Below are 17,203 nucleotides of genomic sequence, written 5' to 3'. Positions count from 1 at the left end.
GATAAAACACACAAGTGACATTACATCTTACAACAAACGCAAACAAAACGAAACGTGTCATAATAAACTCACGCTTTAAAAGAAATTGCGAACAAAAATTATAGCCTATCATTCATATGATTGAAAGTCTTCCGATTGAAACGTTTATGGACTTAAACGGCATTTAGTTGACAAAAAAACAAAATTTTGATGCCACCATCATGTTCAGCATACTTTTTTATTAACTGTGCCAAATTTTGTCAAAAATAAAGTAGTTTTAATTTTTGGACCAATTTTTGCCTAAAATGAGATTTAAGGTGGCCAAAAATAGAAATTTTGATGTCACCATCATGTTCAGCATATTTTTTTTGTGATCTGTGCAAAATTTTGTCGAAAATAAAGTAGTTTTAATTTTTGGACCAATTTTTGCCTAAAATGAGATTTAAGGTGGCCAAAAATAGGAATTTTGATGTCACCATCATGTTCAGCATACTTTTTTGTTAACTGTGCCAAATATTGTGGAAAATAAAGTAGTTTTAATTTTTGGACCAATTTTGGCCTAAAATGACATCTAAGGGGGCCAAAAAATGGGAATTTTGATGTCACCATCATGTTCAGTATACTTTTTTTGTTAACTATGCCAAATATTGTGGAAAATAAAGTAGTTTTAATTTTTGGACCAATTTTGGCCTAAAATGACATTTAAGGGGGCCAAAAAATGGAAATTTTGATGTCACCATCATGTTCAGTATACTTTTTTTGTTAACTATGCCAAATATTGTGGAAAATAAAGTAGTTTTAATTTTTGAACCAATTTTGGCGTAAAATGACATTAGGTAACAAAAAATCAGAGGAACGTGAAATCCCAGGGTCGATTTTTTCTCAAAAAATGCTCCAAAAGAAAAAACGACGGTTTTAAAGAATTTCCTACGCCTTCGGGCGCGGAAATTCAATTAGTGGTAAATTCCAAATAACGCTACTTTTGAAGGAGACTTATTAAAAGAGCTGAGATGGGTTTTTTAACGCGTGACAAGCCTAATATTCACATAGTAATTGATCACTAAAGTTTTGAAAATAGCTTCTCTTGACCTCCTTTCATTCAAAGGCTTATGTCCACAAAAAGCCACGCAAAATAGAAATAAACAGTAGCAAACAGTAATAACACTTTTTATTTCACTTCTTCATAAAAATATAAGTGGTGTTTTAAAATATTAAAAATAGCGTTATATATTTTTTCCAATCTCTCAGAATACATACCAGTAAATCGCCACTAACCAAAGCATAAAATCTGTTAGTCCTTCAAAAACTCTCCGAATCAAACCTAGAGACTATAATTCGCGTCTATATGCAGTTTGTGAACCAGCTGATTCAATTATTATCGAGTACTTCACGAAGAACGCAGACTAAGTATATTGTAAAAAAAAACATGTAAAAAAATCATTGAATATGAACACCATTGGGCAAAAAAATGGGTAAAATGAAGAAAAAAATGGGTAAAATATTACAGGAAGTGAAATTACTCTAAAATTAAAATTAAAAAACATTCTTAATTGCTTAATGACGTATATACTTGTCAGCATTTCATGTCCATATATCTTCACCATTACACCAATTCCACAAAGAATTTAGGACAAGCTACATATTTCGCGCATTGACCAATTTCTGATATATCTTGTCAGCGTAAGTGACGTTGCTGTTCACTCAATTATTTTTTAATTCTTCTAACAGCTCGTTTCATGCGTCTGCTTTTAATAGCACCCGTCGAATTGGAGGATGAACCCATGTTAAACATATTTCCGGTATTGGCAGGACTTGGTGCAAACATATTTTGTGTTGATTGGTCAGTGGAATTAAACGTCGATACAGTACCGTTAGTAAAATTGAAAGACGGGGCTGCTTTATTCGAAGACGAAAAGTCGAAACCAGGAGAAACTTTTGCCGACTCGAAAATACTCTTTTTCGCGATTGTTGCATCGCCAGCATTGAAAGGGTTTACAGTAGATGTCCCAAAGCCAAAGATACCACTCTGAGCGGACGCCTCACTTGATCCAAATGCAGGTTTTGACACACCGTTATTACCAAAACTAAATCCTGCATCTGTAGAAGGTGCATTGGACTGAAACTGGAATCCACTGTTTGCTGTAGGAGGCTGATTTTCTTGAAACGTCGCGTTATTCATAGAGCCGTAGTTAATGGATGAAGTGGCACTAAAAACATTCGACGTTGCTTCCATTGTGGTATTCCCTCCAAAGTTAAATCCAGTACTGGAGTTGTTACTACCTAAGTTAAAGCCACTGTTTGAGACGGGTGGTATAACATTTGTCGGCGTTTCTATGGTAGTCGTTTTAAGTGACGGTGCAGTCGATTTAAATGTACTCGTGCCAAATGCAAAAGAGGCGGAAGTATTTGAAGCAGACCCAAAATTTAAAGGTTTTTCTGTTAGATTTTTGTCAACTTTAGCGCTACCAATGCCGAAAGTAAAACCTCCCTGTGCAGTCACATCAGCTGCCTTGGAACCAAACAGGTTTGAACTTGAAGTAGAAATAGATGGTTTCGTTAAATCGAATATTGCACTATTAGTCGCTGGGGCTGCGAGACCAAAAGAAAAATTGGTTTGGCTTTCCGTTTTCGTAGCAAATGACTTTAATGGGGACATCTTTGAATTGCTCGACTCTAGTTTAAATCCACCTGTAGCTGCTGTTGCTGGTTTGGCCACTCCAAACAGAGTGGCGTTGAAAGATTGCGACTGTTGGCCAAGTGTCTGTACTTCATCATCGCCAGCAGATGAAACAGCAAGAAATCCACCTTTAGCAGCCTCCTTAATGCTTTTAAAGAGCGGCTTGTCTTTAGAAACTGAATCTGATTCGACAGTTGATTCTTTTTTGTCAGTCAAAGGTTCAGCAGATACTTTAATAGAATTTTCAGCATCAGCCATGATGGGTTTACCGAACGAAAATCCAGACGAATGCAAATTCGAACTCTGGCCGAATGAGAAGGATGGCTTTTTGGCAACAGACGAATCGACAATTTCTTTGCCAGTGTTAGAGTCAGATGTTTCACCAAATAAAAATGCAGTTTTGCTTCCTGATGGATTACTTACTTTTTCAATGGAAGTTGATTTGTTGCTTGCTGATTCAGCTGTTGTTTTGCCAAAAGAAAATGTTGATTTGCTGGTTGCAGAATCTGATGTGGGTTGATCAAAAGAAAATGATGATTTGCTTGTTGCAGAATCAGTTTCGGGTCGACCAAACGGAAATGTTGACTTTTTGGTTGCAGAATCTGATGTGGGTTGACCAAACGAAAATGTTGATTTGCTGGTTGCAGAATCTGATGTGGGTTGACCAAACGAAAATGTTGATTTGCTGGTTGCAGAATCTAATGTGGGTTGACCAAACGAAAATGTTGATTTGCTGGTTGCAGAATCTGATGTGGGTTGACCAAATGAAAATGTTGATTTGGTAGTTGCAGAATCAGTTGCAGAATTACCAAATGAAAATGTTGATTTACTGCTTATTGCATCTTTAGGTTGACCAAATGAAAACAGGGATTTGTTATTAGCTTGGTCAGAAGATAAACCAAATGAAAATGTAGATTTATTAGTGTTATCACTAAACGTTACTTTTTGAGATGTGGCATTGCTATTGGGATTCTTTTCTCCACAAGCAACACATTCTGAACAGTCTTTTTTATTCTTTATCATACAGGTCTGGCATTCCCAGAATTCGCTGCTATCCTGTTTCAACTTTAACTGCCTGATGGGAAAAACAGTTTTTTCGGTTTTATCTGTGCTTGTCAATGCATTAAATGGACCAACGTTTTTTATTTCCTGTTTTACGAGGTTGCTGCCTGGTTTGGACTCTGAGCAGGCGGCACATTTCAGTAAATCAACTTTGTTTTTAATCATACAAGTCGGACACTCCCAGGAACCAGAGTCTGGTTGAGCAAATTTAAAAGTACTAAATGTCTTAAAATTATCGTTGGAGGGTTTAAAAGTTTCTGTTACTGATTCTTTCTCAACTGGTTTTTTGTCTGAACATGCCACACACACATTGTCTGTAGATTTATTCTGTATCATGCAAGTAGGACATTCCCAGCAACCTTCAGGTTTTAAAAATTTAGAAGCCAAAGTTTTCATTTGAACTTTTTTAATATGTTTTGTTGACCCACTTTTTTTCGATAAATTATCTTGACTGTCATCTCCCGTCATTGGTTTCAATACACTTCCAACAGAGTTCTGCTCTGGTGGTAAGTCTACTTTTGCATTGTTTGAAGAATTTTTACTATTTCCACTGTGTAAAGCCGCTGGACTACTAAAATTGAATTGTTTGTTGGGCGTTTTCAGTACTGCTTTATCACTGATCACCCCTGGCAAGGCGAAGTTAAAGCCAACAGAAGGTGTGACGTCTGTTTTACTTTTAAAAACCGAAACAGACGCCTTGGGTATAGGTGTTAATGTCTGAATGGTACTACTGGCAGTTGCTGAGAATTTAAAGTTCGGAAGTGAGTTCACTATTAGTGGCACAGCCAACGATACTTCTGGTAAAGTGTTTACAACTTCATTGTCCTTTTGGCCACTCGAATAATGTACGCTACGTTCACGTTTCATCTTCATACTGGTTTTCAAAATGTCCTGATTGTTATTTGCGTTGGGTTGTTTTTCTATACTACTAGTTGACTTCGTATTGCTAGAAAACAATGCTGGTAGGGCTTGTGGTACAAATGATAAACTTGGAACATGTTGTTTAATTTCATACGATTTACGATCTGCAGTGATTATTGGTTTATTAACATTAGTATGAGCTAGATTAATGTCTTTCAAAGGTGTATTCATGTCTTTCACTGGAGGTGCATAAGGTGACACTTTATCCTTTCCTGAACTACGCAATTGTTTCGTAAATGAAACTGATTGTTTTTCCAAAAGTGGAGGCAACTTTCTTGAGTCTCTCAAGGGAGAAGACATTTTATTAAGCGTGGTTAATATTTTTTTCGCAGTCTCACTTGTTACAGATCTTCTTTTACCAGCTCTTAATGGTTTGGCACTTATTTGTGTCCTTATCGTTTGCACTTTGCTCGAAACTGGCGACATTTTCCGACGTTTGGTAGGATTTTCCCGCATTGTTGAAGAACCACCAAACATAGTGTGACCAGAATAAAATGTTGATCTGTTATTTGATGAAAAATCAAAAGAGGACGAATTTAATGAAGTGTTAAACGTTGTTGTTGATTGTTCCCTAGGTGATACAAATGCTGATACCCTGAATGCAGGTTTGTTTACAGAATGTCGTTTTCTACTGTGGTAAAGTAACGATGTGGCTAACGATTGAGTTGCATCTGTTTCAGCTTTTGTTGTTGACTCATCGAGATGAAACAGCTTTTGTTGAGGAACAACATAAGGATTGCTTTCAGTTCGTTCATCTTTTGTATCATTTACAAAGGACGGTCGGATCAAGTTTGTGGTGTTTTCAGGTGAACGATATCTTTGATAAAACCCAGGTTGGAGAACAGGTGGTGTTTCCTTAGATTCGGATTCTTCGTTAATCACAGAGAAATGATCTTGTTTTGTAGCATGAGAAGTAATTACATCAGGTTGAGATATGGTTTTTGCTGCTTCATTGTGAATCACATCATCATCCCCTTCTACATCACTATCATCAGAAACAACAACATCAACCTAAAAAAAATTAATTAAATATGTAAAAATTTGCTACTATCAGGGATATTTAGGAACGAGTTGCTACTAGTTAATTTAAAGAACCAGAGTACACACTGATCGGTAATTGGGTTAAAGTAAAAGCCGTAACTGTGAACAAGTAGAACCCTGTCACGATTTAGAATCAAAGATTGGCTAGATGTTTACTTGTGTAGTATGTAAGAGCAAGATTGATTAGGAAGATGACAGCAACATTGTGAGTTATCAGAAAACCAGTTAATATATATCTAATTTGACGGTGTACCCAACCTGTAACTTTGTTTATATATTTTAATAATAAAAATAATATTTCCAACCTGATTAAAATTTGGTACTTTATAAAAATGTGCGAAGAATAAAACATTAACACATCAAATTATGTAATAGAAATTGTCAAATCACGAAAAAAAAAATTCTTGCAAAATTTAGGGAAACTATCCATTTATGAAATTAAATTCTTGTGAAATCTAATATTATTTACCCTTGCCACAATAAATTAAAGGGAGCCCAAGGTATAAAATGATGTTAGACTTTATATTATAGAGCTTAAAAAGTTAGCTAACAAGTCTTTTTAATATTTTTTAAAAAGCTCTTTTCGTTCTCAAGATATTCACATTTAAAGAATTTCAGATTTAATTATGCTGCATGAATTATGATGTCATATTTCAGTAGCAAATTTAGACATTTTTTTTCATCATTAATTTTAAACCTGTTAAGGGGTGTGCATTTAAACTTTATCAATGCATAGATATTATAACGGTTAATTGATTAATAAATTTTTTTTGCCAAAATGACACTTGTTCGCTCGTCCCGGGCTTCTTATTTTTAATAACTCGGGATCTACAACTTGGTTTGCAGTCAAATTTTGTGGGTAAGCTTGTATAAGCCCTTCACAAAATTTGATTGCAAACCGACATGCAAATCGAGAGTAACTGGAAAATTAAGGACTCTTGGAAAAATTGGGAATTAAAGTCTGTTATTACTATCGCCGAACATCTGAGCTTTAAGAACTATATCTAAATTTGTGAAAATAAAACTCCTGCAACTTCCATACAATTAACTGAAATTTGTAAATTTTAAGTAAAATATACATCATTGATTTCAGGTTTAAAGTGCTATAGTGACATATTTTAAATTTGAAAGAAATTTTTTTACATAATTAGTTCCTTAGAGTTATTTCAGAACTATATCTATTTTTTTTATTATAACACTCTTTTCAAGATTTTATAGCTATAATACTATTTTCCTTCACCAAAAATATTCAGTTTTCAAAATTCCTCTAAACTAAAACGTTATAAATATAGTTAAATTAGTTCTGAAATAGTTCCTATGATACGTGCTTGTAAAACTATGCAGAAAAAAATAAATTATGAACAAGAAACATTTAACAAATTTACAAAGAGTTTTTTTAGTACTACACTGTGTGAGCTGTAACTTCTGGTAGCATTTTCCTTTTTCTTGAAAATTTTTAGATAGGTTTGGTAAATCATACAGCTATGATAAGGAGTGCAGAAATATTATTACTCTGAATATTTTTCTTTCAACAGCATTTTACGCAGCAGAGGATGTTACCCAAGAATCTCATAAAATATACAAAAACTGATTGTTTAAAAAATACGACTCAACAAAAAACTCAGCACACCCTTTTAACTTAGTTCAGCCAAAGTTTATTAAAAACAGAAGAAAAAATTCTGAAATTTACGTTATGCACTTTTCAATGTGAATGTCGATGTGCCAACAAAAATTCTTGATCCATGTTGGCAAAATGTTTTATTCCAAACTCTTTGCCCTCACTATAATATCACTATTGTGTATTGAAGTGTGCAATTGCAAAATACACACTGTAAAACAGAATATAACTAGTCAATGAGAAACACAGAATTGCTGACTTGCAGCAGGCAAATATACAATTTCAGTTCAGATTTATTTATAGAGGAGAAATAAATTGAATTGGAAAGGCTGTGATGATTGCAGAATTAACCTAAAAAATACTCACATTTGTTTTGCTACCAGTTAACCACCCAGATATCCATGATGGGACTATGTAGCTTGTCACCTTTCCAATTAAACTCTAAACAGAAAATGAAGTAAAATTAGATGCAGTTCAACAAAAACATTTGGATACTGAGATCTGGTATCTTTCATTATGGATGCTGATATGGAAGTTTACACTTTTAGAGTGAAAGATTTCTCCTTTTTTGACAAAACAAATAGGGGATACATAAACAAAGACTGTGTAACAAATACATTGGAAGAAGTGGCTGATCATTTCATAAGAGGTGTGTGATTGCACGCGCACACCCCCACACACGCACACATTAGTTATCTTTATTTTCTTTATGTCTGCAATAGCTTTCTAAAATATTGAAAGTACAAAAAAGCAAAGTATGCAGTCAGAGAATGATTTAAAAAGGCTTCGCAACCCCTATTGTTAAAACTTAAATTTATTTATGTACGTTGAAAACTGTGTAGTTAAAACGCATATTTTTATAAATTTGCTTATTCTTTTAATTTAAAGAGATCTAGTAACAAAGGTAAAATAGAAAAATAAATAAATAAATAAATAATAAATAACAAGAAAGCAAGATATGTCATTACTAATCTTTCCTCTGAATAGAAAAAAAAAATAATGAATCATTACAGATTGTCTGTAACAATGATGTGCGGAAGATTCTTTTTTATGTTTTTATAATTTTATTATCTATTTTCATCTTACCAATCATAGTGTGCATAATAAAATGAGTGGCAGTAATGAGGACAAAGTTTCACGTGTCTTATTAATTCTATTTTTAATTTTTTTCACATTTTTGTGGCCACCCGTTGTTCGAAAGTAGTGAAAATAAAAAAATAAAAAAGAAATAAGAATATCATTGTGAAATACACATCAATAACACCTAAAAATGATACCTGTGTTACTTTAAATGTGTGTTGTTTATGTCATTTGTTAAAGGAATACGGAAAATATTTATATGTTTATCATCATCATCATCATCATTCTCGGCTTAACGTCCGTTTTCCATGCTAGCATGAGTTGGACGGGGTATATTAATGACCCTCTTCCAATCTGATCTAGACTGTGTTAGATTTAAACTCAACTTCCTCTCTATCAAGTCTGTCCTTATAACCTCCTGCCAAGTCTTTCTCGGTCTGCCTCTGGGCTTTGCCCCAGGAACTATCAAGTCTCTACACTTTCTTACCCAATTATCCTCCTCCATTCTTTCCAAGTGCCCCAGCCAATTCAATCTTCTTATCTGGATAACATCTTTAATTCTACAGAGACTTAGCCTGCTTCTTAGCTCATCTGAACTCTTTCTGTCTCTCAGACTGGCATTACACATCCACCTAACCATTCTCATATCATTCCTTTCTAAACGGTCAAGATCTTCCTGCTTCACTGCCCATGTCTCACTACCGTACAACATAACACTTCTTACACAGGCCTCATACAACCTACCTTTTACCTCAATTGACAGGACTCTGCTAGTCAATAAAGGAAGTAACTCTCTAAACTTTTTCCAAGCAGAACCTATCCTGCAAGTAACACTTCTTCCAACACCCCCTTCACTGCCCAACATATCACCTAAGTAACAGAAGTTCTTAACTATCTCTAACGAGCCACTGTTGTACATCATTAAAGCTGGAAATACTTCATTCTCTATAATCTCACCTTTGCAACGCTTGCATACAAAATGTATGCCAGCTCTTAACCTTCCACTAATACTACTACTTTATCATGGGTTTAAATTCCTGGTTGTAAACATTGCTGCAACTTGCTCTTCACATGTTTCCCACGCTGAAACAATAGCCCCTGTGTGGTGAAGGGGGTAAGGAAATTTTGTTCTTACTTTTGCTTCTTGAAAATTTAATCTTTTAAGACCGCACAGGTACCACACGCGCAAAATTATTAAGTTGTGTGATATATTGCACCCCCTTAATAATTCTCAATAATGCTTACTATGGTTACCTAATTGCTGCCTTGTAGTCACAATCAGGCTTAACATGCAAAGTGAGGTAATATACACACTATCCTAGAAAATTAACAAGTCATTAAATGAACACTCAATATGTATGTTACATGCATGTTTAGTTGTTCTTTTATGGTACATTAATAATTGACTTATATCTGATCTGATGACAATCTAATTTCTGTCAGCATTTTTTTTCATTTTCTCGAAAACTTAACAAATGCAACTCTTTTACATAACATTATGCTGTACTTTGTATCAGTGTCAGCAAGGTGAAATGGTGACAGGCAGTTACAAAATTGTTGCCAATGTTTTTCTCTCTTCTGATTTAATAATTTAGGAATACAGTATAAACATTTTTTAACACACTTAGTATATCCAAAACAGACCTATCAATAAGGGGAGAGCAATTGCTCTTGCTCAGTTAAAGACTCACACATCCACAAAAAGTTTGTCAAGCTGAGCAATAGCAACCCATCTCACATGGAAATCAATGTTATCTTTCTATTATTTGCAGATATAAAAAAGGATACAATAGATAAAAAAGATTTGGTAATAAAATATGTGTTTATTCTATTTATTCAGGTTGCTGGCCCATCATCATCATTCTCGGCTTACCGTCCGTTTTCCATGCTAGCATGGGTTGGACGGGGTATATTAATGACCCTCTTCCAATCTGATCTAGACTGTGTTAGATCTAAATTAATGTAACCTTGGGTGAGCGATTTATTGCTTGGGTGTTATTTTCTTTAGGCTTGTTAAAATATCTCCAAATCATGACAATTTTTTTTTGAAATCATGACAATTTTTTTTTTTGGAAAATGTATGTTCCAAAAGATCAATAAATCTCTATACTGTAATTATTTCAATTAAAATAAGGAATTTTCTAAGGAGACTATAAAATAACCCCCAACTTGGCATTTTAGAACACTCTTCAGTGAGAGTGAATTCCCCAAAAATTTCCAAGTGGTTGTTGTTGTGGTGACATGCATTGTCTTGTGAAGAAGGTTCTAAGCATTCTCTGCAATAAACAGCTAAGTCATTTTATGCTCAGACCCTATAAATATAATCACATGTTACCTTTTAAGCCTCTACAGGGTTAGAATTAGCAGATGCTTTCTCTACGGTCAGTAATTTTTTGCAAACCAACATTTCTAATTTGTTTTTTTATTCTTTGCTTCTAAATTGCACGTTGGCTGTATTGAGAGGTGGCCATCTTTACACAGTGGCAATTTTACTAAGAATGCATGACAGAACCAATCGTGGGCTACAGTAGAGAGGTGACTGGGTCAGGTTTGATTGCAATATCCTCAGTATTAAAAAAAGAAATATATTAGTGGAGTTCAGATTATTTTAAAAATATTCACTGTCTCAGCAAAACTAATTTCTACAGCTTGCTTTGCCCCTTCTATCATCTTTGTATCTTATCACAATGGAATTGGTGACTACAGAACACTTGTCATTGGGTGATATCGGGCTATAGAGTTTATGCGTAAGTGAATTCCTAGTGATAGCTGATACTTTAGTAATTACCCACCAATGAAGTGTAACTCTTAGAGAGGGGGGGGGGGGTCAACAATAATTTAAAAGAAGAAACTTTTGCAGCAGAAACTTTCAGAATCAAACAAATAGCAAAATCAAGGGAAATAACTTTGACCATTATCCTTTTTAACACAATTGATTATATAATTTAATTTATTCTGATATCTTTGTGAGAAGCCTAAACTATTCCTTATGTTAAATGTATATTATAGATCCTGTCAGGGTCATGTTTACATTTGGGCACTCTTGAACATGGGTGGTGCTTGTACGATATGATTCTTGACTTCCAGAGTGACACTGCAAAAGCATTGGGAGAAACTGTTCACTTGGCCACAACCTCAAGTGGACATTATACCATTCCTTTGACTCGACCGCGTCAAGTAATTGCATCAATCGACAAACCTTATGAATGCAATTTTGTTTTTATCTCAAGGGAAGACAACAACATGACTGTAATCGCCGAAAAACTTCACCGACAGTTTGCTCACCCATCTCTCAATCAACTTATGTCATTGATCAATAAGGCAGGACCACCATGGAACAACAATAAAGAATTGATATCAGAAGTAAAAAGAATTGATAAAGAATGTACAACATGCCAAATCTACCGACGATCACCACCTCGCCCTGTAGTAGGATTACCCATGGGATCTAAGTTCCTTGAAACCGTTGCGATGGATCTAAAATTCTACGACAAGAAAATCATCCTTCACCTAATCGATCTCTGTACTCGCCTATCTGCTGCAACAATAATAAAGGACAAAAACCCGACCACTGTTATTGAAGCAATACTAAAGACATGGATATCTGTTTATGGCTTGTGTGATAAATTTTTAGTCGACAATGGCGGTGAATTTGCTAACGAAGAGCTCATCAATCTAGCAGAACAATTTGGCATCACAATTAAGACAACTGCCGCGGAATCCCCTTGGTCAAATGGTATTGTTGAGAGACACAACCAAACACTATCCAACATGCTAGACAAGGTGCTCAATGATACAAGTTGCAGCTTGAATATTGCTCTTTATTGGTGTGTAAATGCAAAGAATTCACTACATAATGCACACGGTTTTACACCTTATCAATTAGCAATTGGAACGAATCCACGTCTACCATCACTAATGGATGACAAACCACCAGCCTTGTCAGGAAAACCAGCAACGCAGTTAATGAGAGAGAATCTGGAAGCCCTTCACAAGGCTCGAGAAGCATTTATTGCAAGTGAGCACTCAGAAAGAATCAGAAGGGCACTATCTCACAACATTAGATCTTCAGGAGAAACCAAATATCTTACAGGTGATAATGTTTACTATAAACGGAACGATAGCAACGAATGGAAAGGTCCTGGCACTGTGCTTGGTCAGGACGGCCAACAAATTTTGATCAAACATGGAAGCTATTACGTTCGGGTCCATCCTTGTCGTGTAAAATTGGTACATGACGGCGGCTGTGGTTCATCAGAAAAAACGACAGAGGCAGGGGACAACACCTTCACTGAGGAACAACCACCTAGATTCCAAGAATCAGAATCAGAATCAGGATCTGGCAATGAAAATGAAGATCATTCGTCTGAAAAATCAGAAAATGAAGATCAATCGTCTGAAAAATCAGAGCCTTTAAACAATGATGCACCAGCTCATCAGACACAGCCAATTTCTGCTGAAGCACATAGCATGCTGCCGAGGGAGAAGCCGAAATTAAGACCGAATCTTTGTCTAAAGTATAAGGACAATGGTGGGGAATGGAAAAAGGCTAAAATCATATCAAGAGCAGGGAAAGTTGGAGGCAAGCATGATGGCTGGTTTAATGTAGAAACAGAAACTGGTATGAGGAGAGCGGTAAACTTTGCAAACATCAAGGATATTGAAATCAATGATGACCCTTCAGAAGTCACTCTGATCACCAACAGCAGTGAAGTACTGTCAGCAAAGTCAAAAGAACTACAGTCATGGATTAACAATTCAGTCTACATCGAGATACCTAATGAAGGACAAGAAACTATGAGTCTACGATGGGTTGTAACACCAAAGATTATTGATGGCCAACCTTCAGTTAAGGCACGACTTGTGGCACATGGTTTTGAAGAAGTCCAAAATTTTAAAACAGACAGTCCAACATGCTCTAAGGAAGGATTGAGATTAGCATTGACGATAATTTCATCCAAAAATTGGATGTTGAATTCTCTGGACATCAAAACAGCATTCCTTCAAGGAAAGAAGATTGACAGAGAAGTCATTGTTCTGCCGCCGAAGGAGGCTAATACCAAAAACCTTTGGAAGTTGTCAAAAACGGTGTATGGTCTTGCTGACGCAAGTCGTAGCTGGTACCTAAAACTGCGAAGTGAATTAATTCAACTCGGTGGAAAGCCTATTGAACTAGATCAAGGAATATTCATCTGGTCTTCAAATACATTGATTTTCGGAATATTGGTATGTTTCGTTGATGACGTGATTTGGGCAGGAAGTTCTACCTTCGTTAATGTGGTATCAAAGTTGAAGAGTATCTTCAAGACCAGTAGTGAACATATGCGACACTTCAAATATATTGGTATTGACCTCGATCAAAATGAAGATGGAACAATCACCATCAAACAAGCCGATTATATCAATGAGCTAGAGCCAATCACTCTCAGTATGGAGAGAATAAAATGCTCTAAGGATGAACCAATCAATGAAGTTGAAAGATCTAAAATGAGACAATCAATTGGGAAGCTCAATTGGTTGGCATGTATGTCAAGACCAGAAATTAGCTTCACAGTAAGCGATGTGTCATCAAGAGTAACAACAGCTACTCTAGCTGATATTAAACTCATCAATAAGACGATAAAGTTCTTGAAATCTCAAGATTGCCACATTACTGTGCCAAAACTTACCTTGAATAACCTAAGCATCAAGGTTTTCACTGATGCCAGCTTCAACAATCTCGAAGGAGGTCAAAGTCAAGGTGGTCATATCGCCTTCTTAACTGATGGTTCAGGAAAATCATCACCAATTTCCTGGAGCTCAAATAAAGTTCGTCGTGTAGTACGTTCAACTCTTTCAGCGGAGTCACTAGCTTCTGTAGATGGAGCTGACACAGCATTTTTCTTGGCTAAAATGATTGAAGAGTCTTTAGCCGAAAAACCTGAAGTTGTATGTTTAACTGATAGTAGATCACTCTTCGAATGTGCTGGTTCAACCAAGGCAGTATCAGACAAACGACTCCGAGTGGAAATAAATGCCTTAAGGCAGATGATCAACAACGATGAAGTCACCCTACGATGGATCGATGGAAAACATCAAATAGCCGATGTGCTGACAAAGAAAGGGGTATCTCCTTTTTCCCTGATGGAAGTTCTCAAGTCAGGGGATTTAACATCGGTCATTGATGGTGAAAAATAGACATTTCACCATTGTTTGTGTTAAAAAAAAAAAAAAAAAAAAAAAAAAAAATTGCAAATTTATGTTATAATTGCTCATAAAAATTTGTTATTGAAAAGACGTTGATTTTCGTTGATAGACATCTCGTTGATAGATTGTTGTAAAAGGGACATTGAGATTGACATTCATTTTCGGGAGATAGCTAACCATGAGACTATGGCCTGATACTGTGAATGCAATTGATACGAATTTACAATCAACAAAAAGAAGAAAAGAAGGGATTTGATTACATTTTGTTTTTTTAAAAAGAGAGCTTTAGAAGATTTAGAGCAGGTGTAGTCACCTGACCAGGGTAAGATTCAACTGATTGGGACGTTGCAGACTCATCTGTTTTGGTGATTTACCCAATTGGGTGAGACTCAATCAAGGGAACTTTCTATAGGGAACTTTCTATACTGTTGCATTAGGCATATTTTGGAACTTCATAAATTTTGGCTACAAAAAAAGGTCTGGGAGGTTTAAAATGTGATGTTGACACATAAGCATAAGCAAAAAATGCAAATCTCTCAAAAGAGCCTTTACATTCTTATACTTTTTGTAGCCTTCACAACTGAGAATGGGGGTTCAAAGTCCAATTCTCCAACACGATAACAACTTAAAAATGGTATCCTAATACTAAAACCGCGTAATAATTGTTTAATATACTTGTAACTCTACAATCACTATTTGTTTAACAAAACAAATCTTAAAACACACACTATATACATGTTAATTTTATTTTATCTAAATCCCTTAAACAACGCACATATAAAGACCCTTACAATTCCTTGTGAGCATAAAAAGATTTGGAAAATTTGGCCTGTTGTAATCTCTAGTAGAAGGCATTTCCTGCAAATTGCCAGGATTGGTATATTTGTAAGACTTTTATTATGGAAATTGAGAAATTCTCCATTTCGAGTTGCACACACAAGCATTTTTTTGTTGGTGTGGCAACCACAGCTGCGCAGAGGAAAAACAAAGCAAGCTAAGTGAAGAAAAAAAATTAAAGCAAGATTATACTGGAAACGATATTAAAGCACAAGGGTTGAGTGATAAAATTTCCTTAAATTTGATACTATACAATTACAATTAGATTAGAATTAGGCTACCAAGAGCAGAACAGATTCGCTTTTCATTGGTCAGGTCTTTGCACAATTATTTCCTAAAGAAATTGTTGTAATTGACGATCTTATAGAACCACGACAATGGAAATAAATGAAGGATTGGAAAAAAAATAAAATAAACACACAATTTTAAACCGTGATTAAAACTTATTTTTTAGCATTATTATAACTAGCTAACCTGATCAGATTCAGTATTTTGATTTGAAGTTGATGTTGGCCTTTTGTAAGGATTAGATCTCGAACTTCTTGAACTTCTTGTACGAATCTTTCTTGGTGCATCATTATGATGTCCACTTGAAAATTCTTGGTTATCCATGTTATCAATCCAATTAACCTTAAGCAAAACTTCAAGAAAATCTTACTCGCGTGGAGTTCTCATGCTCCCAAACTCGCACGCCATATTTATTGAAATGGCGGCAGTGTTATATTACCCATAAAACTATGCGTGTTGACGGTTATAGGGAAAAAAGAATCCATGGTTGTGTGGCATCATCAATAAATTTTCGTTCGCGCGTGCCCGCACGACTATCCCATCCAATGATGATGGACTTCGTTCCGAAACCGGGCTCTGTTGGGCAAATGCCTTTCCCGGGTGCTAAGAGCTTAACCAATGCGGCGAATTTGATTGGTCGGTTAGTACTTGAGCTCCAATTGTGCATCATTCGGTGATATCTCGTTGGCATGCGTGAAAGGTATATCGCAAGGAGGACATACGCCTCGTCCTCGTAATATGTCGCAAGGAGGTAGTATCCTCGCCTCGTCTACTACATGTGCTAGGGAGATAGTATCTGATAGCACAGTCGATAGAGCAATTGCCCGGCAAGCGAGAGGTCGTGTGTTCAAGTCTCACTCGATCCATCATCTTTGCAGCACTTGGGAAGATAATGTGCAGGATTACTTATACAAATATAACTCACCATTGTTCCTATAAAAAATAAGATGTATTTGATGAATGAATGATTGATTATTCGACCAACATACCACAATTTGTCAGTTAGTAAATCTTCTGCGTCTGTCTCCTATTTTACTTACTTGTGCAAAACGTAGTCACATGAGTCTTGTTACCATATTGGCCAGACTCCGAAAATAAGCCGATTCGAAAGTAGGCTCAAGTGTTTTAGAAAATATACAAGATAAAATAGCCGACCTTGAAAATAAGTCAAAACACAGTGAAACCATAGCATTCTTTTAGTGCTTGTATGTTCTAAAGAGTTATCACGCGCAAGTTATTTTGGAAAACCCCTCCTCACGCTACGATTCTTTCCCCATCGCGCTTTTACTTGAGGAACAAAAAATGCAAATTTTCGTCTGCCGGTGTATTCAATAGTCTAAAAATGGCGTTTCGGAGCGGGAACCATCAGAAACTTGCTTGCTTCCACGCTTCTTGGCCAGCCCGACTTTTCCTCTTCTACTTCTTTCATTGCTGCGTTCTCGTTTTTCTTTCTTAAAGGGGTCGCAAACGTCTGTGTGGCCACGCTAGAACTTCTCTATGAGACCGATAATTAT

At 35.8% G+C, this 17,203-nt stretch overlaps 1 protein-coding gene across 1 annotated transcript; it reads right to left on the bottom strand.

Moving 5' to 3' along the window:
* Positions 1-1,130: 1,130 nt before the first annotated feature.
* On the bottom strand, positions 1,131-16,133 carry LOC130613341 (nuclear pore complex protein Nup153-like). The gene is made up of 3 exons (XM_057434699.1): positions 15,876-16,133; positions 7,665-7,739; positions 1,131-5,650 (listed from the first exon to the last, which is right to left on the bottom strand). Exons 1-3 carry the CDS (start codon positions 16,011-16,013, stop codon positions 1,685-1,687), a joined length of 4,179 nt encoding a protein of 1,392 aa, XP_057290682.1. The 5' UTR covers positions 16,014-16,133; the 3' UTR covers positions 1,131-1,684.
* Between the last annotated feature and the right edge of the window lie 1,070 nt (positions 16,134-17,203).

The sequence above is a fragment of the Hydractinia symbiolongicarpus genome, chromosome 10 (genome assembly GCF_029227915.1).
Source record: "Hydractinia symbiolongicarpus strain clone_291-10 chromosome 10, HSymV2.1, whole genome shotgun sequence".
Taxonomy (NCBI): domain Eukaryota; kingdom Metazoa; phylum Cnidaria; class Hydrozoa; order Anthoathecata; family Hydractiniidae; genus Hydractinia; species Hydractinia symbiolongicarpus.
The sequence above is the reverse complement of the archived record's forward strand: the minus strand, read 5'-3'. Positions and strand labels throughout refer to the sequence as shown.